Source organism: Rousettus aegyptiacus, unplaced genomic scaffold (genome assembly GCF_014176215.1).
Source record: "Rousettus aegyptiacus isolate mRouAeg1 unplaced genomic scaffold, mRouAeg1.p scaffold_m13_p_6, whole genome shotgun sequence".
NCBI classification, from domain to species: domain Eukaryota; kingdom Metazoa; phylum Chordata; class Mammalia; order Chiroptera; family Pteropodidae; genus Rousettus; species Rousettus aegyptiacus.
In genome coordinates, this window is record NW_023416309.1 from 76114118 (window position 1) to 76137574 (window position 23457).

Below are 23457 nucleotides of genomic sequence, written 5' to 3' on the forward strand. Positions count from 1 at the left end.
TCAATCCTGCAAATTACAGTGTGGGTATGATAAGCTTGGTGATTGCTAGTTTTGGAGAGTGTGGCATAGTGTAGTGGACACTGGCGTTGGAGCACGGATGTACCATGGTTTGAATCCTGGCTCGTCCACTTACTATGTGGCCTTGGACAAGTCACTTAACAACTTGAGTGTCCTTTTCCTTATCTGTAAAGTGGGAATCATTTCTCTTTACTGAAATTTGTTGGGAGAATGAGAGAGTGTTAGGAGCACATCTTGCACGGTGACTACAGTGGGGGTAGGGTCAGCCCACTATTCTTAACTAGCCCCTGTATTGGAGAGCCACAATGAGTTCCAATTCCTGTAGGACTTTTTTTTTCACTTTTCTTTCTTTAACTTGAGCTATCCGTCTGTTGACTTTGCCAAATAATTAAATTGAGTAACATACTTAAATTTAACTGTTAACCTCAGTTTAATTTTATCGTAATTTGAGTGAAGACCTTTTCATATATGAAATTTAAGTCTGATCTGAACATGTGTTAGTAGAATTTATAAACAAAATAGTGATCATTCTTATAACCAAGTATACCGATCAGTTTTTATGAAGAATGAAATTGGCAGGCAGGAGATATACACACATATGGCAAGAGGGATGCTATCTCTTCTGATTAACTGGATCTGGGTCAGAAGATGAATCTTTGAATTAAAAAAATCTAGTTCTTTTTGTGCTGATTTTCCTTAATAACCAACATCAATCTGCGGGTCTCTTAAATAGGATGCTCCTTTCTAATTATTTGTAGTAGATTTGAGGATGATTCCACCAACTGGAGCAGCATGAAATATAGTTCATATTAAATAATGAAAGTTACTGGCTATTTCCTCAGTAAAACTTCTGTCAGGGAGCTGCATGAAAAAAAAATTGTATGTGGATTTAAAAATTTTTAACATGTTATTAGAAATATTTTTATGTGGACACATCATTATAATAATTCCTCACATACCTAACAGTATTGGTGAATTCGGTGATGAAATAACTGAAACTTTTAGGAACCATAAAACAGTTTCTATTTTAACTGTTTTTGATAGAAATCTTCCTAAAATGTATTAGAAGTTTTCTTATTGACAGAAACTTTATAAAGGGTGCTTCTGACCTTTTCTGTTCCCTCCGTTTGTTTGTTTGTTTTGATGTCAGTTGTTTTTTTTAATCTAGGTCATGTACCCATGAGCTGACTTTCTTTTACTATAAAACATCAATTTTCAATTTCCAGTAATTCCTAAATAACTTTTTGGGTGCAATGCATATATGTATATTTGTATATATATTTAAGTAAAGAAAAATCTTCAGCTCTTATTAATGAGCTAGATCTAATCTAAAAGCTATAATTCTTTTTAAGAGGGTTTAAGATATAAACATTTTTTTACTATACCTTCCACCTGAATTCAACCATTAATAGGTCTTCCTGTACCCTTATTTCTGTGTGCAATATTGCCCAGTTTATCTTCTATATATGTAGTGTATTATAAGTTTTTCACTAATCTATATTGTTTTAGCTTTATTATCTTTTTATCTCTTTAGTTTGGAATATATGCTAAACTTATAGATAATGAAACCACATTCCACTTCTCCAGTATCTTATATGTCGGACTTTTCATTTTAAGGCTTGTCTAATAACTAAATTTTCTTCCCATTCTATAATGTAAGTGACTTTCTCTAGGATATTTTATTCTGTTGCTAATATATTGTTTTTACATATTCTCTCCTAGACCAAATCTCTGTGGGGTACATGCTGCACTTTAGGGTTCTACTGAGAACTCTACTGTATTTATATATATATAGAAGGCAAAGGCCTGACCCACCCTAGCCCTGTGGTATGCTTATTACCTGTTGCTTTCAGAGCTCTCCTGAATCCTTTTGCAAACAAATCTACACTTTGGTCCTTTGCATATGATGTTGGTAAAGATTGCACTTTCCCCCACCCACTAAGAAAAAATTGGGTATGGAGAATGCAAATATTTTAGAATGTATTGGTTAGAGAAGTCTTAAGTTATTAAAGTTAAAATTGATTGGAATTAGAGCCTATCTGTTAAAGTGCAACCTAATAATAGCTTTGATCAGTCAATCCATTTTCTTCCTAAACGTTTTCCTGGTGCCTGTTTTGTATAAGACGGTGGATGCAAAAGTAAATCAGACATGGACTGATTGGCATCTGAGAGGTCTGTGGTAGCCTAGCCACCTCAGTGCCAGAGCTTACATTCTCCAGCAAGATGGTCCCTTGGAAGAAAGTACAGAGTACATGGGAAATGTTGAAAACCATGTGATTTTGAAATGTCCACTGAAGACCAGATGAAACCCATATATGCATATGAAAATGAGCATAGGAATATAAATAACAAACTTGAGAGCTTTGCCACTCCTGAAATTCTAAGCCCCATTCTAGATGTTCAGACTGCATAAGTATAGTTGAAGATGAAATATTATATAAATGAAAACTTTACATAAGTGACTTCAAGAGAAAATCATCATCTGGAAGTTATGATTCAAAGGAGTGTTCATCTACAATATGAACAGAATTAGAAATAGATGAAAGTGTCCTGATGCAATGAAAAAACAGATCTAACCATTGCTTATGATCATTGTAGTAAAGAAGTTCCAAGGCATCTTTAACAACTAGACTTTCATCCTAAGACATCTAACAACTTTAAGAAGTACAGTCACAATCATAGAACCAGTAAATTAACCTGGGAGGTTGTTCCCATTCTTTGGATCTTCTAGCTAAAGGAGGATGTAATTTGCAAGAAATTCATCCCTTAAAATAAACCTTGATGAACTGTAGATGCAGTCTAGAATGTACCTCTGGATTCCAGGTACAGACTGAGCTCTTGAGATGACTTAGATATGTACTCTGGTATACCCTCTGAAGTTAGACATGTGGACCAAGGGGAGGATGAGTTTGATTTGAAAGACTTCTCAGCTATGAGCTTAGTTGACACTACCTGGAGGCCACTGAAAGGATTGCTTTTACCCAGCTAGGTAAAATGTCTCAAAATATGCATTGTGCTTTTCTAACTGGATGATTTCTCTGTTAATAGTTTATTATCTCATGAGGCATTGCTATTCTTGCCTTATTTTTTTAAGAAGTGTTAATTTTATGTATAGTAATTGTTTTTGCATGTTTTAAATTATAAAATGGAACTAAATCCAAGGAAGGTTGAACTTGAAGTAATCTTATTGCAAACTTAATTGCTTAATCTCTATCATCCTTTAAGTTAAGTTGACAAGTTTACTTAAACTGGTTTTCTACAGGTATTTTTAACATTAAATTGCCACTTGTCAGATTGCTTGCTTCTAAATGTAATCATATATTCACAGAATCGATCTAGAGTCAGCTTTTCTTTGTGAGCATGTGACAAAGTATTTTCAGAATTGTATGCCTTTAATATCTTTATGTAAACTTAATTCTTGGCCTTTCGTCAAGACGTCAAGGTAGTTTTTCCCCTTCATACAGAGCACCGAATAGTCAAACTTGGTAGTTTGAGCTATCGAAATTATTGGACTTTTATGTAAGTTATTCAGTCTCGATTTAGTATTTGTAAATGGTCCTAGTTAGACTCTTCTACCTGTAATGCTCCAAGAGTTAAGGCAATGGAAGGGACTTAGAATGAGATTTTGTTTTTACAACCAGTTAATTCACCATGTAAATTTTTTTGAAACTAGTAATGTGTACAGATTCTTTGTTCAAATATTCCATTGTAAACTTCTTACTAAGACTATTGTTTGTGTGTGTAATGAGACTGAGAAAATAAAAAGACTTTGTAATAATAATAAGTCAATCAGACATGGTCTTACTCTGAATAGGAACCTGTATGCAAGTGCAGCAGGTTATGGGTACGTGTTGCTTAGGTACAGACTGTAATGAGGAAATGAGGGAACCAATCGTGTTGGGAAGAAACTTTGGAACTCTTTTTGAGAGTTGATGACCAGAAGAGGCCTTTGAAGGATAGAAGCCTGGTATATTTAAATAGTGAATCAATATAGAGGTGTGAGGGCAGAACGGATAACAGGTAATCAGAAATTGAATGAAGCCTTTTGAATTCAGGTATGTAACTCTGATCTCAATGATGAGTTTCCACTTACAGGTGTCCCAAGAGGTTCCACTTTAGACACAGCCAGTTTTCCCTCTTTTTTCTCTGCAGTTACTAACTTAATGACTTTTTGAGGAAATATTGGCCAGAATAGCTTGCTCTGGGTATTGTCATATGTGACAATTTCTTCTCTTATTTGATTTCAAGGCGATCTCTTTGCTTCGACTTTCCTCATTAAGAATGGGGCCCGTGTCAGTGCTGCTACATTAGGTGCCCAGGAGACACCGTTGCACCTGGTAGCGTTGTACAGTCCAAAGAAACATTCAGCAGATATGATGTCTGCAATGGCACAGATTGCAGAGGCCCTCCTGCAGGCTGGTGCGAATCCCAACATGCAGGACAGCAAGGGCAGGTAAGTTGGTGAGCAAATAGACTGCTCTTAGCACCATTCCCAGAATGTTATTTTACAGTGGCACATAACTGGCAGACAGGGACTTAATATTTTTTTCCAGCTTTATTGAAATATAATAAACAATCACTTGCTCATATTTACATTGTACAATTCAATGAGTTTTTTTTTTCAATTATAGTTGGCATGCAATATTAGTTTCAGTTGTGCAGCATAGGGATTAGAGATCCATATAACTCAAAGTGATCACCCCACTGAATTTAGTACTCCCTTCCCCTTATGTATTTATTACAACATTATCGACTATTTTCCTTATGCTACACTTTATATCTCCATGACTGTGTTGTAACTATCCATTTGTATTTAATGTCTTTGCATTTTTTCATCATCCTCCCAATTTCCCTTCTAATTAGTAGCCCTAAAATATTCTCTATATCTATAAGTTTGTTTCTTCTGTTGTTGTTGCTGCTTTTTATTTTGTTCTTTGGATTCCACATGTACGTGAAATCAAATGGCATTTGTCTATCTGACTTACTTCATTCAATGCGATATCCTCTAGGTCCATCAAGGCAATATCTTTTTCCGTCCCCTTCCTTTTAGCCTGTGTGTGTCTTTTAATCTGAAGTGAATCTCTTGTAGGCAGCATATGTAGGGATCTGTTTTCATATTCATTCAGTCACTCTATCTTTTGGTCGGAGCACTTAATTCTTTTCCATTTGAGATACTGGTTGATTGTAATGTAGTTGTTACCATTCTTTATTCCTGTTTTTGATACATGTTTTTTCTTCTTAAAGACGTCCCTCCAACATTTCCTGTAATACTGGCATGATGTTGATAAATTCCTTTAGCTTATTTTTATCTGGGAAGCATATTATCTGTCCTTCGACTCTAAATGATAGCTTTGGTGGATAAAGTATTGTTGGGTATAGATCCTGGATTTTCATCACTTTGAATATTTTGTGCCAAGCCCTTTGTCCTGCAAAGTTTCTTTTGAGAAATCAGCTGCCATGTAGGTAACTAACCACTTTTCTCTTGCTGCTTTTAAGATTCTCTCTTTGCGTTTAACCTTTGGCATTTTAAGTATGATGTGTCTTGATATGGGCCTCTTCAGGTTCCTCTTAGGACTCTCTGAGCTTCCTGGGGTGTATGTCTATTTTCTTCACCAGGTTAGGGAAGTTTTCCATCATTTCTTCAAATAGGTTTTCAACTTCTTGTTCTCCCTGTTCTCCTTAAGGTACCCCTGTCACGTAGATGTTTTTACATTTAATTTTATCCCATAGGCTCCTTAAATTATTATATTCTTGGTTCCTTTTTTCTTGCCATTCTGCTTGGGCATCCTTGCCTTTCCCATCCTCTACATCAGTGGTTCGATCCTCTTCATCAACTCTGTTGATTCCCTCTAATATACTCTTTATCTCAGATAACATATTCTTCATTTCTGACTCATTCCCTTTTATAATTTCTATTTCCATTTTTATGTTTTTTATCTCTTCGTTAAAGTTCTCACTGAGTTCATCTGTACTTCTCCTAAGTTCATTGAGCATCTTTTTAACCAGTGTTTTGAACTCTGCATCTGTTAGATTGCTTGGCTCCATTTTTTCTGGATCTCTGTTTTGTTCTTTTATATGATTTCTGCTTCTTTGTTTTCTCATTTTGGCAACTTTTCTGTGTCTGTTTTTATGTGCTAAGCAAAGCTCCTAAGTCTCCTGGTCTTATTGACATGGCTTTGTGTAGTTGGTGTCCAGTGGTACAGTCCTGAGAGGGGTTCAGCTGCAGGCCAAGTTTAGCCCCAGTGTTTACCTCTCCAGAGCCATATGTTAAGTAAGATTCAGCAAGAAGCTACACCAGACACCGAGGTCAGCTGCCACCAGTGTGGGTCTTGGAGGTGCTCAGCAGGTGGCATAGGACTTGTCCAGGACACAACTAGATGTGGCTTGGGTAGGGCTGTGAGTTGGGGGAGGTGGAGTTTCAGGGAATCTTCTAGGCAGAGCAACCTCTGTTGTCCAGTTTGATGACATCTCAGCTATGGCGGTACTCATACTTAAAGATGATGGATCTCCGTGAACTCTCAGTATCATGTGGTAATTACTTTATTACCCTCAAAAATTGCATCCTTTTTTTTTTAACTTCTGTTGATTCTTTCATTTCTCTTCACCCCCACTTCCCCTTCCCAACTGCAGTAAACTCTGGCAGTCTGTGCCTCTCAGATACATGCCAGCCTGGTGCTCTGCAATGGCTGTCACTTTCAAGACACTTGAGAGAGAAAAGCAGTGAAGAGTGGTTAAATGCCAGTTCCTACCTGTTGCCACTCTGAACATGTTTGAGAATAACAGAAAATTATGGGAAGAAAAATATTTATTTTGAGAATTGTGGAAGATAGGGGAAAATATGCATACTTATGGTAGAAACTGCTGTTTTAAAAACATGAGTATATACACAGTAAGTGTCAGTATTTAATAGGAAGTATTTTTTATCTGTTCTTTTTATTGATTCTTGTCCTTTCGGCCACTGAATAAGTGGTAACATATAAGCAAACCCATTTTCATTCATTGATACTTGGTCATGGTTTTAAGGAACTATTTGGCAGGGTTTAAGAAGACACTTTTGTACAAATGTAGGATTTGTTGTGGATGGTGATTCTACACAGTTTAGTCACCTCTTGCTCTGAGTAATTGGTCCTGTTCTGACTGACATCTCTTTTTCATCCTGCAGGACTCCTTTACACTTATCCATCGTGGCCAGGAATGAATACGTGTTCAATCAGTTGTTGCAGTGTAAACAGTACGTAGGGAGACATGGAGAAATGAAAAAGCAGTTGTGAGGGTGGGATTGTGAGTGAAAAATAATTCTTTTAAATTTCTTTTAGTTTTATAAATTTTAATAAGTAAAAGTAAAATTAAAAAACAATCATTCAAGAAGCGCAAGGAGAAAGGTTGAGGCTTTTAGCAATATAGAGTGTCTGGAGAAGATGTTTGCTGTTCACATTGCTTTCTTATTTTAGATTAGATTTAGAACTGAAAGACCATGAAGGCAGCACAGCTCTGTGGCTTGCAGTACAGTACATCACTGTGTCATCCGACCAGTCTGTAAACCCTTTCGAAGACCTTCCTGTGGTAAATGGGACTTCATTTGATGAAAACAGCTTTGCAGCCAGACTCATTCAGCGTGGCAGCAACACCAATGCACCTGATACGATGACAGGTAAAGCATAGATCATTAAGAGCTGATGCTAAGTCTGGAGGCTTCGTGAAATAGTGTTTTACCTACAATTTAGAAACTGGGTGACATACTATTATAAATCTGAGTTCTTTTTTTGATCTTATGCTTCAAAAAATATAGCCAGACTCTGAGTTATGTCCTTTAAGCTGAAATACTTTCATTTGTTCAATGGAGTGAGTTTCAGAGTTTCTGGACTCAGAACTCCTTTTACTCAATTAAAAATTATATTCCAAAGAGCTTTTGTTTTGGTGGGCTTATAGCTCTGATATTTGCTGTATTAGAAATTAAAACAAATTTTACAAAAAAAAGGCAAAAAGCAAAAACGGCTTTCAGCATCTGTTTTGCAGCAAGGCAGCATGTATCCCAAGCAGCAAGTGTGACACTGCTTTTACTATGTTAGTGTTTTATTTTAGGTTTTATGTGTTATTTGGTATGATTTGGTAAGTTATTTTTGGGGTCTGGGAATGCTTAAAAGTTTTTCCATATAATTAATGAGAATTGCTTTACACTTTATGCCATTTCAGCTTACAAAAGGTTTCTTAGGAAACCTGTACTCCCAGATAACGAAGAAACCTATGTGTGATGTACATTTTGTGTATACCACAGTGACTATAGAAATGACAATGAGACTTTAGGGGTCTAAATTAGAATGACTCTCAACTAGGGGTGCAATGACTTTCTCTGAGGAAAAAGGAAAAAATAGGATGAAAATAAAGCAGTGCTTTGTCCCATCTCTTTACCTTGTTTTTAGTCCTGGTATTTAATTTTGTTTGTGTTTTCAAATAGCATAGATGTAGAACATTAGATTTTGTGTTTATTCAAAAAGGAAATGGATTTTAATAGGGAAGCACTGCTCTGGGCTTAACCATTTTAAGAGGAAAAGAAGAAAAAAATTTTGTTTCACTTAGAAAAGACCGATAGTGCTAAACAAAACATTTCTAAGCCAGGAACAAACATATTTAAGGTCCTCGGAATAAAACTGAATTGTTTCAGGGGCATTTTCTGGTAGAACTTTAGCTCACAATGTCTTTAAAATGGTCATCTAGCCCAGAGTTTCTCAAATATGAATGACTCCCTTCCTCCCAGGGACATTTGGCACCATCTGTAGACATTTTTTTGTTTGTCACAAGTTGGGGGCACCACTGTCATCTAGTGGCAGAAGCCAAAGATACTGCTAAATATTGTACAGTATAAGGATGGACCCCTCACAACAAAGAATTATCTACCCCAAAAAGTCAGTAGCACTTGCGGCTGAGAAACTTCTAATGCAGCTCCAGTAAGGAAGCATAACTTGCTTTCGGTCCTGGGTACTGGCTAGTGCAAACCCAGGGAAGAGGAATGAGTGTCTTCTGGCTTCTAGACCAAGTCTTTGCTCTGCCTAGGTTCATCCTAGTCTCTGACCACAATTAGGGAGTGCCTATGTGGACTTAATTTGTACCGCCTTCTGGTGTGGGCTTCTCAATTGAAATAAGTGAAGGGAAAGGTTGGGGTATGGTGCAGGGTGGAACTGGATCTCATTTTTATGCAAATGGAAGAATGAATATGCCCCATTTTCTCCTAGGAAATTGCTTACTACAGCGGGCAGCTGAAGCAGGAAATGAGGCAGCAGCTCTTTTCCTTGCAACCAATGGTGCCCACGTCAACCACAGAAACAAGTGGGTAAGTTTGACAGGGCAGTCAGGGGAAGTGGTTTTGATCTATGGAAGAAATGGCAGTGGCAGATGTAGAGGAAAAAATGGAATAGATTCTTTTTTAAATTTTTGTCAAAGTAATACGTGCATGTGGTTAAAAAAACAGTGAAACAAATGCTTTTATCCTCAAATATTGGTTGGTTGATTCATTCAGCAACCATTTCCTAAGTATATCAGATCCTAAACTACAATATACGTATGTCTGTCTTTCTATGGATATTCTGTTACAGGAAAGAAATACGGAACTGGTAATGGTTTTTTTAGGGGAGGATAATTGGGTGGTGGGGCAAGGCATGAAAGGAAACTTCTTGTCAGTCACTGTATAGTCTTGCAGCTTTTGAATATTGAATCAAGTTACCTGTAGTACTAACTTAAAATGTTTCTAATTTTGAAAAGTGGAGGAAGGTGCCCTTAATCAGAGTTTGAGATGAGGTTGATAAAACAGGTGAAAGAAACTGCACAGATGTGCTGGCGGGGCTCAAAGAGACATGATGGTCATATTGAAAGCATTGTTTATATCTGGGGCTGTGATTGTGAGGCTCTTTCATTTTCTGCAGTGTTTATTTTAGTGATACTTGGATGTCCTCCGTTGTTTAATAATAGTCATATTTTTATAGTTAGTAAGATAAATATAAATGCCAAGTTTAGGGTGGTTAAAAAGGTCATTGGAAATGCAGAAAATGAGGTGCCAGGGAGTTTGGAGGGTGCTTGGGGAGACTGAAGAAACTAAGGATGATGGCACAGGGGGAAGGGGAAGAGAGTAGGAGGAATGGATCAAAAGTCATGGCGGTCAGCTGGTAATAGGATGAGCCAAGAACTGTGACTGGCACTGGGGACCTGAACTGAGTTTCAGCACTTAGGCTGTCATTATCTCCCAGCCTGAAAGTGCTCTGATTTGGGCCATTTCTTTCTGTTCAGGGAGAAACCCCGTTGCACACAGCCTGTCGGCATGGCCTGGCCAACCTCACTGCAGAGCTCCTGCAGCAAGGTGCCAACCCAAACCTGCAGACGGAAGAAGCTCTGCCTTTGCCAAAGGAAGCTACGTCCCTGACCAGCTCAGTGGGCAGTGTCTGTATGCAGACTCCACTGCACATGGCAATTGCCTATAATCATCCAGATGTAGTATCTGTCATCCTGGAGCAAAAAGGTAGGTAGTTGAGAATTACTGCCTATCACTTTGACCTTTGAACAGTGGTTTTGAGTAATTGCAGAGTTGGTGTTTCTTGCATTGGTGAGTTTTCTTGCCCAAAAAATTCTTTCAAGTCAAACTGGATAAGCATATTATCTGGTTCCCAACTACTGCGTACATTTTCAGAATTAGGCCTGCCCATTTCACCCTGGGTTAAAGTGTTAGAACCTTTGACTAATTCTCTCATAATTTGGGGTGTTTGCTTTGGTGTGGGCACTGTTTTTGAGAACTTTGCTATCAGCAGTTCCTCTACCAGCAGTCAGTTCTCTCATCTGCCTCTGAGCCTCCCTGGCAGGTGAACTATGAAAGAGGGGCCAAGGGAAGCCCTGGCAGTGGGGGAGGCCCATTTCCCTCAGAAAGTCATCCTCAGGTTCTCTTCTATCCTGAAATTTGTTTTATTCTTGCCTGCATCTTAGGTAAGGCCAGCACTTTTTAGCACTGTGCTGTGGAAGGAATTAGATTTTTAGGTAGAATGTGCCTTTTTCTTGGTCCTCACAGGAATTGTAAGATGTTAGGAATTATGTATTAGGCAGACATTGACAGGGCATTGTTTTGATCCTTTTTCCACAGTTAAGTAATTAATGTATATTTCCATAGCAGAACCTGGTTTCCTCTTGTGACGATTCAGTGGTTTAAGTTTTTAAAAAATTCATTTTCCCCATTAGCTTTGTTTTAGAATATCAGATTTCTAGGCTTCCAACCTGCACAGAGATTTATCAGTTCTCTTTATAAAGAGATGATCATATTTTATAGCCAGTAACTTTGAAACTGAGCTTTTTATTCTCTTGAATACTTTAAATGTGATCAATGGGATGGTGAAATCAAGTGTTCCTTTTCTTTTCAAAATTTAGCTAATGCTCTTCATGCCACCAACAACTTGCAAATTATTCCGGACTTCAGCCTCAAGGATTCCCGTGATCAAACTGTGTTGGGCCTGGCATTATGGACAGGTAAGGTGGTGCCAAAGGTTGTTGACATCTGCTAACAGGCATAGGGTCAAAAAGCAGAGGGCGAAATATGGACAACTAATCGTCTATTATATTTCAGTAAAGGTGGGGTTGAGGGAGCCAGGGAGCGAGAGAGTGCACATGCAGAGGGCTTGAAGCTAATCATTTGGTTGTAAAATAACCTTTCTGTTTGGGTTAAGCCTGTACTACCCAGGGGAAAACTGCTAGCTTTGAGAAGTTCAGAGGGTGTGTTTGTTGTAGTAAGATGTTAGAGAAATGGGAAAAGCTGGGCATGCATTAATCAGTGCTTGTTTATTTCCCAGGCATGCACACAATCGCAGCCCAGCTGCTGGGCTCTGGGGCTTGCATCAATGACACCATGTCAGATGGGCAGACCTTGCTGCACATGGCTATGCAGCGGCAGGATAGCAAGAGTGCACTCTTTCTCCTGGAGCACCAGGCAGATATAAATGTAAGGTAGGTCATAACAGCTGTAACACCAGGTAACATTAATTGAGATGATTCAAAAGCACAGTCTTGCTTGTAGAATATGTTTTTGTTCCTTGTTAAATAAAGGAAGGGAAACAATGACTTTGAAAAAGTATAAATGCAATACTGTAACTGTATAAAATCATACAAAGAACATTCCAACAAATGAGCTATCAAAATGACTTGAGGGGGGAAAGTACACAGAGCTAAACTTTTATCGTTTCTGTATTTTCAAAGGACTTTATCTCCAGTGTCAGGTAATCCTGAATGAATGAGTGAAAGAAGTTTTTTGTCAAATGGGTAGTTGGGGTGGCATTTTATTAAGATACTATTAAAAGCAGCTATATGCCTATGAGATTTCAACATTCTGGGATGTTGGTCAGTTACCTTCTCTGTGACATAGGATGGCATGGCTATACATTTTTTAAAAGACAGATGGGACACATGCTATCGATAGGTTAAATTTCTCTGGAAGAATATTAATGAATGTGAATGAAGTGTGTTTAAAGGATACAGCAAATCTTGGTCTGTGGAATGCCCAGAAGGATACCATTTTTCATTTGGGTCCAGCTACAAATGTTGGTTTTGGTGTGCATGTCCTTGCAGGACTCAGGATGGGGAGACAGCCCTTCAGTTGGCCATCAGAAATCAACTTCCGCTTGTAGTGGATGCCATATGCACCCGAGGAGCTGACATGTCCGTGCCAGATGAGAAAGGGAACCCCCCACTCTGGCTTGCGTTGGCAAATAATCTGGAGGACATCGCATCCACTCTGGTGAGACAAACTCAATTTTGGCCTCTGTTTATATATGGGGATATTTTCTGTCAGAGATAGATTTGGTGCCTACATAGCAATCAAAAGGAGCAAGAAGTCTGCTAAGTAACAAACTAGGTCAGGAATGAGCAGTAGAAAGTCATGTTAAAGAAACTTGCAGTTCAACGTAGTCTCAGCCAGCATTTTTTTATGCTGTCTTTTTCAAGAAAATTACCATAAAGCAATAAAACTGAGGCTTTCCTCACGAATCTTCCACGACATAGATTTATTTGTTGTGGGCTGCCCTCACTCTTGCTATAATGATAAATTCCCAAATCTCAGATTTGTCTCCCTTGTTCAGAAGACAGGCTTCCCAAAGTGGATGTAGCCCTTAAAGTATCTTAGCTTTCTGAAGGATCAGAAATGTGACATTGAGGCATTTTGCGCCTGGGGGAGGTATTATCCATTTGTTACTGAGATTACTTGTTAATTACAGGTATATGTTACTGGGGGCTTATGAGTATTTGTATATGCACGCACTTATGTGTATTTTCTGTTTCTCTAGAAGGCACTAATTAAACATATCAATCTTTCACTTCCCAAACACATCCCATAGGACCTAGTGCAAGAACTTAAACAGAGTAGATTTTAATCAGTATTTATAAAAGTAATGAAACATTAAAATAATTCAGTTAATTATCAACTATGTTTGCCTGAAAAATGGATCTAATGATATGCATACAGCTCAGAGATGGTAATAAAAGTTTTCACCTTTGCTAGGCAGTGTTTGTGAGTAACCTATGTTTTTCTGCAGGTCAGACATGGTTGTGATGCCACGTGTTGGGGTCCAGGACCTAGTGGGTGTCTTCAAACACTCCTGCACCGAGCCATTGATGAAAACAATGAGTCCATCACCTGCTTTCTTATTCGCAGGTCTGAGAAGCCTAAGTATCTCTTCAAGTCTTTTTATTCAGTTTATTACAAACTGGCTACAGTTGGCTAGTTTTATTATTGGCTTGACTTTCATAATCAAGGCTATCAGTGGGTCACTGTTCTTTCAAGTCAGCCAAGTAACTTAACTCACTTATGAGGGGAGGAGCTCATGTGTCCAGATCAGAGAATCTAAAAGCTAACTCAGCTTCCTACTTGGGGAGCCATGCAGGCTTTCATAGTCAAATCAGACCAGTTTACACAGAGAAGCCAGGAGGCTGGGGTGAAGGAAACCAAATGACCTCTGCGGGACTCCACTAAGATGCATGAGCAATAATAGGCTTCAGGACCTCTCAGTACAGGATGTGTGGGAGGCAGGGTTACTCAGGAACCTTTAGAGCAATGGTTCTCAAACCTTAAATGCATGTATATCTCCTGGGGAGCTTTAAAGGGTTCTGCTTCCCAGGTTGCCCCCAAGACCAAGTGCAGAAGAATCTATGGGAGTGGGATCCAGACACCGGTATTTGAGGCCAAGGACCAAGGACAGCAGTCCTTGGCAGCAGCAGCTTTTTTGTTGAATTGGCTGAAGCTTCTGCTCTATCTACATGCCTTTTGGCTGGGTGAAAGCATGGTGCCAAGAGCCTTCTTTTCGTTTCCCTTTCTTTTTAGTGGCTGTGATGTGAATAGTCCCCGACAACCTGGTACTAATGGAGAAGGTGAGGAAGAGGCCAGAGATGGGCAGACCCCTTTGCACTTGGCAGCCTCCTGGGGGCTGGAAGAGACAGTACAGTGTCTTCTTGAGTTTGGCACCAATGTAAACGCTCAGGTATGGCAAGTTTCTCTTTTCCTAGGAGTTAGATGGTAACCCCAGAATTAGGAAAATTTCCTCTTCTGGCAGAGGGACCTTGCAGATTCTCCGATCCTGGTCCTCTGTTTTACCATGATTGGGGCTAAGGTACAGACAGATGAAGTGACTTTCTCTGGGTCATACAGCCTGTTTGGTAATTTTAATGATTTTATGATATGACTATTCTTCTTTGTGCCTTTGTCCTTTCTGCAGTGTGAGGTAGATTTAGTGAATCAACTTTTCTTTTCCTCCTATCTCTGTTACAGATTTCCTTTGAGAGTTTGTTTTAGCCCCAACTTACAATGGTTCAACTTAACGATTTTTCAACTTTATGATGGTGCAAAAGCGATACACATAATAAATTACATGAGAAATATTCAACTCGTTAATTTAAATGGGCTTAGTGTTAGATGACTTTGCCCAGTTGTAGGCTAATGTTCTGACCACATTTAAGATAGGCTAGGCTAAGCTATGATGTTTGGTAGATTGGGTGTATTAAATACATTTTCGACTTAAAATATTTTCAATTAATCATGGGTTTTTTGAGTTGTAGCCCCATTGTAAGTTGAGCATCTGTACAGTGTTTAGGAAAATGTTCCAGTAGCCAAGTTGAACATAATTGAATTGTGTTCCTTGATGTTTTTTAATGTTATAGCCTATGAAGAGTTACACTACCCTGCAGCCAGATAAGGAGTAGTATAACTTAGGAATGAGATCGACTACAGATCTTCTAAACCAAGTGTGTTTGTGCCCCTGTGTCACTGGAGCATAGGGTAATGGGGAGTAGTTTTTAGTCATCTTTTTTTGGCCTCTTTAAAGGCTGATTTCAAACACAGGGTGGCAGCATTGATTCTCAGAACCAAATTTGTTTTAAAAGTTATTCTCCTTAATATTTTTCTTGAGTTTTGTTTTTCCTTTGGACATTGAAACCTGTGCGTTGTCCCTATAGGATGCAGAAGGAAGAACACCTGTCCATGTGGCCATTAGCAACCAACATAGTGTCATCATTCAGTTGTTGATTTCTCACCCTGATATCCACTTGAATGTACGAGACAGACAAGGGCTGACCCCTTTTGCCTGCGCCATGACTTACAAGAACAACAAGGCAGCTGAGGCCATCCTAAAACGAGAGTCTGGGGCTGCTGAGCAGGTAAGGAACTAATAACCAAGCATGGCAGAACGTGTTACATGGAAACTAACCATATGTCACCAATTAAATAGGTCTCTTCTTTATAAAGACATTTGTTCTGAAATTATACTCCTCTTGTAAATTTTTACCTTTCTGATACCCTGTCAGTGCTGTATGAGATTTCCCTGTTCTGCCGTGTATGTCAGCCACCTGATGGTGCCACACGTAGAAGGAAGCTGGAGGTGACTGGACTCAATAATAGGAATTCTGTCTCATATACAACTGAGGTCATTCTTTGCTTTTGTTTGATTATTTAATTGCCCTAGTAATGAATGTCTTTAAAAGACTGCAATTGGAATTGAGGAGCTTTTGGTCTGATGGCAACTCTGAGTATTTTAGAAGAGTTAAATTGTTACCATTCAGCTTAGCAGACTCAGTTGTCCTGTTCTTTGTGCATAGTGAACTGTTGACCTGCAGCAGCAGATTATTTAGGAAATGACAATAGCAACTGATTTGAGGTGGGAGCTTAGATAGGTTTGTTAAGTCAGGCTTACAGATGCTCTATCCAGCACTTAGAATACCGCTAAGTTTTATGAATAGCCATTTAAGGTAAAGTGGAAACTTGGAACCTGAACAAAATGGAATCTAACAAAGTTGAAGTCTATTGCTTGGCATTTCAGATTTCTGTATATCATGTTTCTTGAGCATTTGCAAAAGTGTGACTGAATTGTGTACGTGTTTACCTCTCCATTGCTCAGATAGTGTAAAATGTTCATAAATGGACACAGTCATCTCACATTTCTTCTCTGTCTAGTATGAAACTGGTAATGTATATCAGAGTCCTTTGCAGATACATTGCTTGTGATACCAGCATATGCAGTGGATATGTGTGTGTTTGTGAGGGGATGTGGTGTATGTGTAATATGTTGGTGTCTCCTTCATTTCTCACTAAGCACTCATACTGATAGGATAGCTCTTGGAGCGACAATACCCTCTGTGGTTTGATTTGAGTGAGCTTTTGTCTACTTTACATCAGTGAAGCAAAGTCTGTGATATAATATTGGCTGTCTCCTACAATGTATACTATTATCCCATAGCTCGATAAAAGAAAACTTTATGACAGTTTCTGAAGATTTAATTGAGGCTGGCATTCCAGCCGTGGTGTTAGGATGCTAGGCACTTGTTTTAGCCAAAGCATGAGACTCCTAAGGCTAGTTTCCAGTTTTGCCTTTCCCTGACCATATCAGTATTTTGGTGCCTGCCTTTCCCTGTCTCTTTCTTGGCTTTCCAAGTCCAGCTCTTGCTGCAAGAGGATGCCCGAGCACTTTAGATCAGTGCAATTACTCCCTTTCCCTGACCTCATGGATATAACCATGCACATGTGGTCATGTGCACAAGTATGTAGGATGGGTCTGCTTTTTGGCGGGGGCAGTGCATTTAGTGTTGTTATTGGGAGGAAGCTTCCTGGAACTGAGGGAAGGACTACACCATGACCTCTCCAGTGGTCAGTGCAGCTTGCAGCTGCTCAGGAGGCACTGTTGCATAAGGGAGCACACTAATATTTTGGTTCCTACTTGTTGCCTTAGGTGGATAACAAGGGCCGGAATTTTCTTCACTTGGCAGTTCAGAACTCTGATATTGAAAGTGTTCTGTTCCTGATCAGTGTCCAGGCTAATGTCAATTCCAGAGTTCAGGATGCTTCCAAGTTGACTCCTTTGCACCTTGCTGTCCAAGCAGGCTCAGAGATTATTGTACGCAATTTGGTAAGTGTTGCCGAAACATATTGCATGTAACAGGTAGGCAAAGCACGTGGTAGAGTGTATACAAAATCCCTGATCAAAAGTGTTTTGCCAGGTATTGTGAAAGGCCTGTGCAAATTTGGGAAGCTAAGCTAATATACTTGGGAAAATAGGTGTGGTAGTGGGCGTCATATCCTAAATGCCCAGTGGGCTGCTTGGGCGGGCTGATGCTGGAGTGAGCCTTGAAAGAGAGCAGGATTTGGGTGGTAGAAGCAGGGTGGGAGCATCTAGGGAAGGGAGAGATTCATTTCTGTCATCTGCCTGCTCTGTGTCACACTCAGCCGGGGCTCTTGAGCGCTCCCTCCCTCTTTATCTCTCTCCCACCTTTTGTCTTTTTTTTCCATTGAAATATAATTAACATATAACATTAGTTTCAGGTATACAACATATTGGTTCGATATTTATACATATTGCAAAATGACTACCACAGTAAGTCTAATTAACATCTGTCACCATAGTTAAAAAAATTTCTTGTGATGAAGAGTTAGGATTTACTCTCCTAGCAGCTTTCAAATAATACAATACAGTAATATCAACTATAGTCACCATTTGTATATTACATCCCATAACTTATTTATTTTATAACTGGCAGTTTATACCTTTTGACTCCTTCACCCATTTTGCCCTTCCCCCAGCCTCTTCCTCTGGCAACCACCAATCTGTTCTCTGTATCTATGAGCTTGGGGCTTTTTGTTTTTCAAATTCCACATGTAAGTGAGAACATATAGTATTTGTTTTTCTCTGACTTATTTTATTTACTCTAATGCCTTCAAGTTTCATTCATATTGTCACAAATGGCAAGATTTCATTTTTTTAATGGCTAAATAGTATTTCAGTGTGGTGTACGTGGGTGTATACACACCCTATCTTTATCCATTCATCCATCAGTGGGCACTTAGGTTGTTTCCATGTCTAGGTTATTGTAAATAATGCTGCAGTGAATGTGGGTGTGCATATATCTTTTTGAATGAGTGTTTTTATTTTCTCCAGATAAATACCAGATATGAAATTGCTGGATCATACGGTAGTTCTATTTTTAATTTTTTGAGGAACCTTTATATTATTTTCCATAGTGGCTGCACCAATTTACATTGCCACCCAACAGTGCATAAGGGCTTCCTTTTCCCTACATCCTCACTTTCTTATTTATTCTTATTTCTTGTCTTTTTGATAATAGCCATTCGAACAGGTATGAGGTGATGATACTTCATTGTGTTTTTGATTTGAGTTTCTCTGATTATTAATGAAGTTGAGCATCTTTTATGTACTTGTTGACTGTATGTCTTTGTAAAAATGTCTATCCAGATCCTCTGTTTTTTCATTCGGATTATTTGTTTTTTTGCTATTCAGTTGTAGAAGTTCTTTAGATATTTTGAAATTAACCCTTATCAGATATGTGATTTGCAGATATTTTCTTCCATTCATCAGGTTGCCTTTTCATTTTGTTGATGAAAGATTTGGTTGTGCAGAAGCTTTTATATAGTCTTACTTGTTTTGTTTTAGCTTTTGTTGCCTTTGTTTTTGGAGTATCATCAGAAAACAAAGTCACATCTATCATCACCCATACTGATGGCAAGGAACTTGTTGCCTCTTAATTCACAAAACCACCCAAAGGGGTATAGGAAATATTTTAACATTTTACGAAGGAAGAAATTTAACCCTGTAGAGAATTTTTCCCCTCAAGATTAACAGCTAGACAGTAGTATAGCTGGGATTTTAGCCATACCTATTTGACTCCGAAGCCTGCCTTTTTCAATACAGTATAATGTTCCACCAGGCAGGAGAAGGGTCTGAGCAAAGATGTAGAAATTGAACATTGTAGTAGTATATTTTGAGTAGAAAAGTTTAGTGGAAATTTGGGTAGAGAGTAGGAGATATGGTCAGAGAGGCAGGTTATGGAGTGTCATATTTCAAACCAAGAACTGTGAGCAGCCTTTATTTTTTTGGCAGTGGAGAAACCATTAAGTGTTTTAGCTGAGAGCATGGTCCAGAGCCTAGACTAGGGGCTCTGTGTCACTTGGCTGCCCCCTAAGAGCTAGCAGTAGCTGGTGCTTCCTGTCAGCCCCAAGTACATGTTGCAGAACTGATCACTGGGGCACCTGACTAGCATTTGGTGCCATGCCATTTTTGTTTTTGAAAGAGCATTTACCTTGGCAGTGGGGTGCAAAGGGAGGTAGTGGCAGTGAGGGATAGATTGGAGAATGATTGAGGAGGTGGTTTGGATGGATGCCAGGCATAGACTGGATGTTGGGGAAACAGCTAATGAGGCAGAAATGGGTCTCAAAGTACAATCAGGCCACGTGTTCATCAGTTTGCCTGCCACCCTGAGAACCTGGGGAGGGTTGAGGATCATGGCCTCTTTACCAGGGTCATGCCTCTGCCTTACTAAGGCCTGAGTTCAAAAGTTATGAGTCCCAGGAGACAGCTGATCTTCCAAACAGTAGCCAGCCATTCAGCCCTTCCTCTGTCTATTGGTACAGCTTAGTGTTAGAACCTGTTCATGTTGAAACAATTCCTTTGCCCAAACCTCACCTTAATCTCTTGGGTTTTCACTATATCTACTTCATTTAATCAGGTTATTTTACTTAGAAAAATTATTAAGACTATAAATGAAGTACATTGAATAGTAGTTCTCAGACTCCCGTGACAGCACGATCCTTAGAAATCATGTTATTCATGAAAGTCCACAAAATATTGATCAGTTCCATCTCATTCCCAGTGATAGAGCATACGTTTTGGTGTGTACTGTTTGACACTTTAATTTGTTTATTAATTTTAAGTTTAAATGCATAGAATGCAAAGTAACATCCAACCTTGGGGTTAGCCGTGATCCTTAGCACAGCACTTGTGACCATGAATACCTGTGCTGTGTCCTATCTGGACCTATGAGTGACTTGACTGGATACCCAGAGGTCTGAGGAGGCTGGGACTTGGAAGTCAGGGTCAAAAGCAGAGCAGCTAACCAGTGCCTAGAATTTACCAGAGACAGAGTGCCTGTGTACACAGACAAAGGAACCAGGGGTGGCTTCAACCCTCAGGAGAGGCAGATTGAACTCTGACTGCAAACTGCAGATTCTTTTCTGTTAACAGGAACTGTCTTTGAAACTGTCAGAAAGTGGATGATGAATTGACTTCAAATAATTAATGAACAGAGAAAATATTTTTAAGGTCCTTCCTGCCTTTAATTCTGTATTTTTGTTATTTTTTCTCTAAAAAAAAACCCATAAAAATAGTACATGCCTATTGTGAAAAACAACACATATAAGGATATAAAGGACATAAAGATATAAAGGGAAAGTATCTCCCTGTCACTTCCAACTCTCTTCTGAGTTTGGTATATATACTTTTAAATACCTTCACAGTTTGTGTATGTGTGTGAATGTGTATACATTTCTCTATATCTCTCTCCAAAAAAGAATCATACTATCATACTGTCTTCTAACTTGCCCTTTTTTTAACTTACTATATCATAGACATCCTTCCATGTTAAATTATAAATTTTTATCTTAATAGTTACCTATTCTTTTTTTGTAGCTATTATAATTTTCATAACTAAATCCTTTTGGCAATCTGTTTTTACTATTACAAGCAGTAGACATCCTTATATAGTACAATAAAACTATAGTCCTGTCTAGTTTTATATTCTGAAGTCTTAGAAGTAGAGTTTCTCTGTCTTAAGAAATGGCTTTTTAACATTTTGATATTTATTAATTTGCCCTTGGAACAGGTTTTGCTAGCTTACACCTTACCAGGAGTGTTTGTGAGGACCTTAAGCTCCCAGCTTTGCCAGCAGGTCAGATTGTGTAGAAGACAGGCAAGCTTGGCCCCCTTAAGTGGAACCTTGTTTGGTTATAGTAAGGAGGCTGCTCATGTAATCAACTTCAACAGCTTCTTGCAGGAGCCAAAGTGAATGAATTAACCAAGCACCGCCAGACTGCCCTCCATCTCGCTGCCCAGCAGGACCTGCCCACCATCTGTTCAGTCCTTTTGGAGAATGGAGTGGACTTTGCTGCTGTGGATGAGAATGGAAATAATGGTAATTCAGTCATTTCCCTGTGTTCAGTGCTGAATGCCTCAAGCAGTCTCTCCATTTTGAGGTAGAGGCACACTGCACCCTTGTGTCTGCTTCTCCTCAGAGAGATTGGATTTCACAGGAGTAGAGCAGTGACAAGAAATGCTCTGACCTGGGCATCCAATCTACTACTGACCAGGCCGTGGGCAACCTCCCAATCTGAATGGTAATCATTTAGGCTTCTAAGCCTAAAGTGGCTTCTTGTGAAACCATTAAATCTCATCTTTGGATAACTTTCTACTTTGGAAGCAGAAAGCAAAGTCTTATGCAGTTGCATTTATGACTCACTCTTGAGGGGTAGTGAAGCCTGGAAAGGATGGTTCTTTGAGTGGACCATGGCTGCTCTAGCTGAGTCTTTTAGAGAGAAGTTTGTGAGGGTGAAGAGGGGTTGAGATTTTTTGCATGTGCTTCTGGGCCTGTGTAGTAAGAGGGTTTACTCCGCAGCTCTGCATCTTGCGGTCATGCACGGTCGGCTCAACAACATCCGGGTCCTCCTGACAGAGTGTTCCGTGGATGCTGAAGCCTTTAATCTAAGGTGAGTGTGTATGGCCCAGAGCTGGTGGTCACTGATGCCTCATGTTAGCTTCACATGCATGCTACAGACTTGGCTACTAGGACACACAATTAGCCTTTGGTACCCTGGAATTTTTCTAGTTGAAAAATACTTTTTAGAAAGCCTTTTATTACCAATTATATGTCCTTTGATTTATCCAGCATCACAGAGTTTAGAAAATTCCATTTCTTTTGTGCACGATGGTTATGGCAGATATATACCTAACTTTTCCAACCTGTTTTATCAGAGGCCAGTCACCACTGCACATTTTGGGACAGTATGGCAAAGAAAATGCAGCAGCCATCTTTGAGCTCTTCTTAGAGTGCATGCCTGAGTATCCTCTAGATAAACCAGATGCAGAAGGAAGCACAGGTATGTAATAATAAGCTGTTTGTATGTCCTGTCTCACTTGTATTCTTTGCTTCCTAGAAAAACAAGAGCCCAAGCACACATGTCATTATTTAAGGGTATTCAGCCCAGTGCATTTCAACTGGGTTCTATGAAAATCTGCCCCAGATCCCTGCTGTGGGATTTGGCAGTGTCTGATTTTAGGCACAAGCACAGATGAAGTGTATCTAGTGCTCCAAAGCTATACCCATGTCCAAATAGGCCTACCCACCTGTTTGTATTGCCCTCATCTACCTCTTATACAGTCAACTAGGGCTCTACCCAAGCTCCCAAGTCCCAGGAAAGAAAATATAACCACCTCACAGATGCTTCAGAAAGAGGAAATATGCTGCCGTATATGTTGACATGCTTTGAGAAAGTGGCAAGTTATATACAGAGAAGGGCTGGCATCTTATTGTGGGGGTTAATAAGTAGGCCTCTCTCATGGTGGTGTTCTGCGTACCAAAAATCACTGTTATTTTGTGTAGCTTTAATTTTTTTTTTTTTTTGGCATACTTTTACATTTATTTTCTTGCTGAATATTCACAATGACCCTATAAGGTAAGCAGTAAATATAGTGCATGCCCATATTTCAAGTAAGGAAACAAAGATGAAACCCAAATCTCTTTCTTCCCAGCCCAGGGTTCTCTGATATTTTTACCGCTGCTATATATTCTCATTCATTTGTCCTCATGCCAAACAGCCTCCATGGCCTTTGGCAGTCACCAAGGAGTGTCCTGAACCTTAGCAAAGGACCAATAGTTTGGCATCAGTTCTTAACCTTGGGAAGAGTTCTTGGCTTTTATACACAAATGTGTTTTTTAAGCTGACAGTGTCAGCCCTGGGAGTGAGCTGCTGGAACCAGCACATACTCTAGTGAGCACCATTTTCTAGAAGCAGGTAAACAGGCAGGCAAGTAGGTGTTCCATGTCCAGGCTTCTGAATTACAAAGAAGACCTAGTGTCACATACCTAGCTCTGTCA

At 39.3% G+C, this 23457-nt stretch overlaps 1 protein-coding gene across 7 annotated transcripts in view; it reads left to right on the forward strand.

The window, feature by feature from the left end:
* Window positions 1-23457, forward strand: part of ANKFY1 (ankyrin repeat and FYVE domain containing 1) — an 80133-nt gene that overhangs the window by 50049 nt on the left and 6627 nt on the right. For 6 of the 7 annotated variants that reach the window (XM_016138818.2, XM_016138813.2, XM_036222206.1 and 3 more), the window contains 15 exons: window positions 4267-4471; window positions 7181-7249; window positions 7470-7669; window positions 9249-9346; window positions 10297-10525; window positions 11419-11517; window positions 11838-11991; window positions 12610-12778; window positions 13572-13690; window positions 14357-14513; window positions 15484-15684; window positions 17250-17426; window positions 21351-21498; window positions 21979-22069; window positions 22335-22459. In XM_016138818.2, coding sequence (XP_015994304.1) covers window positions 4267-4471; window positions 7181-7249; window positions 7470-7669; window positions 9249-9346; window positions 10297-10525; window positions 11419-11517; window positions 11838-11991; window positions 12610-12778; window positions 13572-13690; window positions 14357-14513; window positions 15484-15684; window positions 17250-17426; window positions 21351-21498; window positions 21979-22069; window positions 22335-22459 — 2241 coding nt within the window. The remainder of the gene's footprint in view (window positions 1-4266; window positions 4472-7180; window positions 7250-7469; window positions 7670-9248; window positions 9347-10296; window positions 10526-11418; window positions 11518-11837; window positions 11992-12609; window positions 12779-13571; window positions 13691-14356; window positions 14514-15483; window positions 15685-17249; window positions 17427-21350; window positions 21499-21978; window positions 22070-22334; window positions 22460-23457) is intronic. The other variant, XM_036222207.1, reaches the window with a different exon arrangement.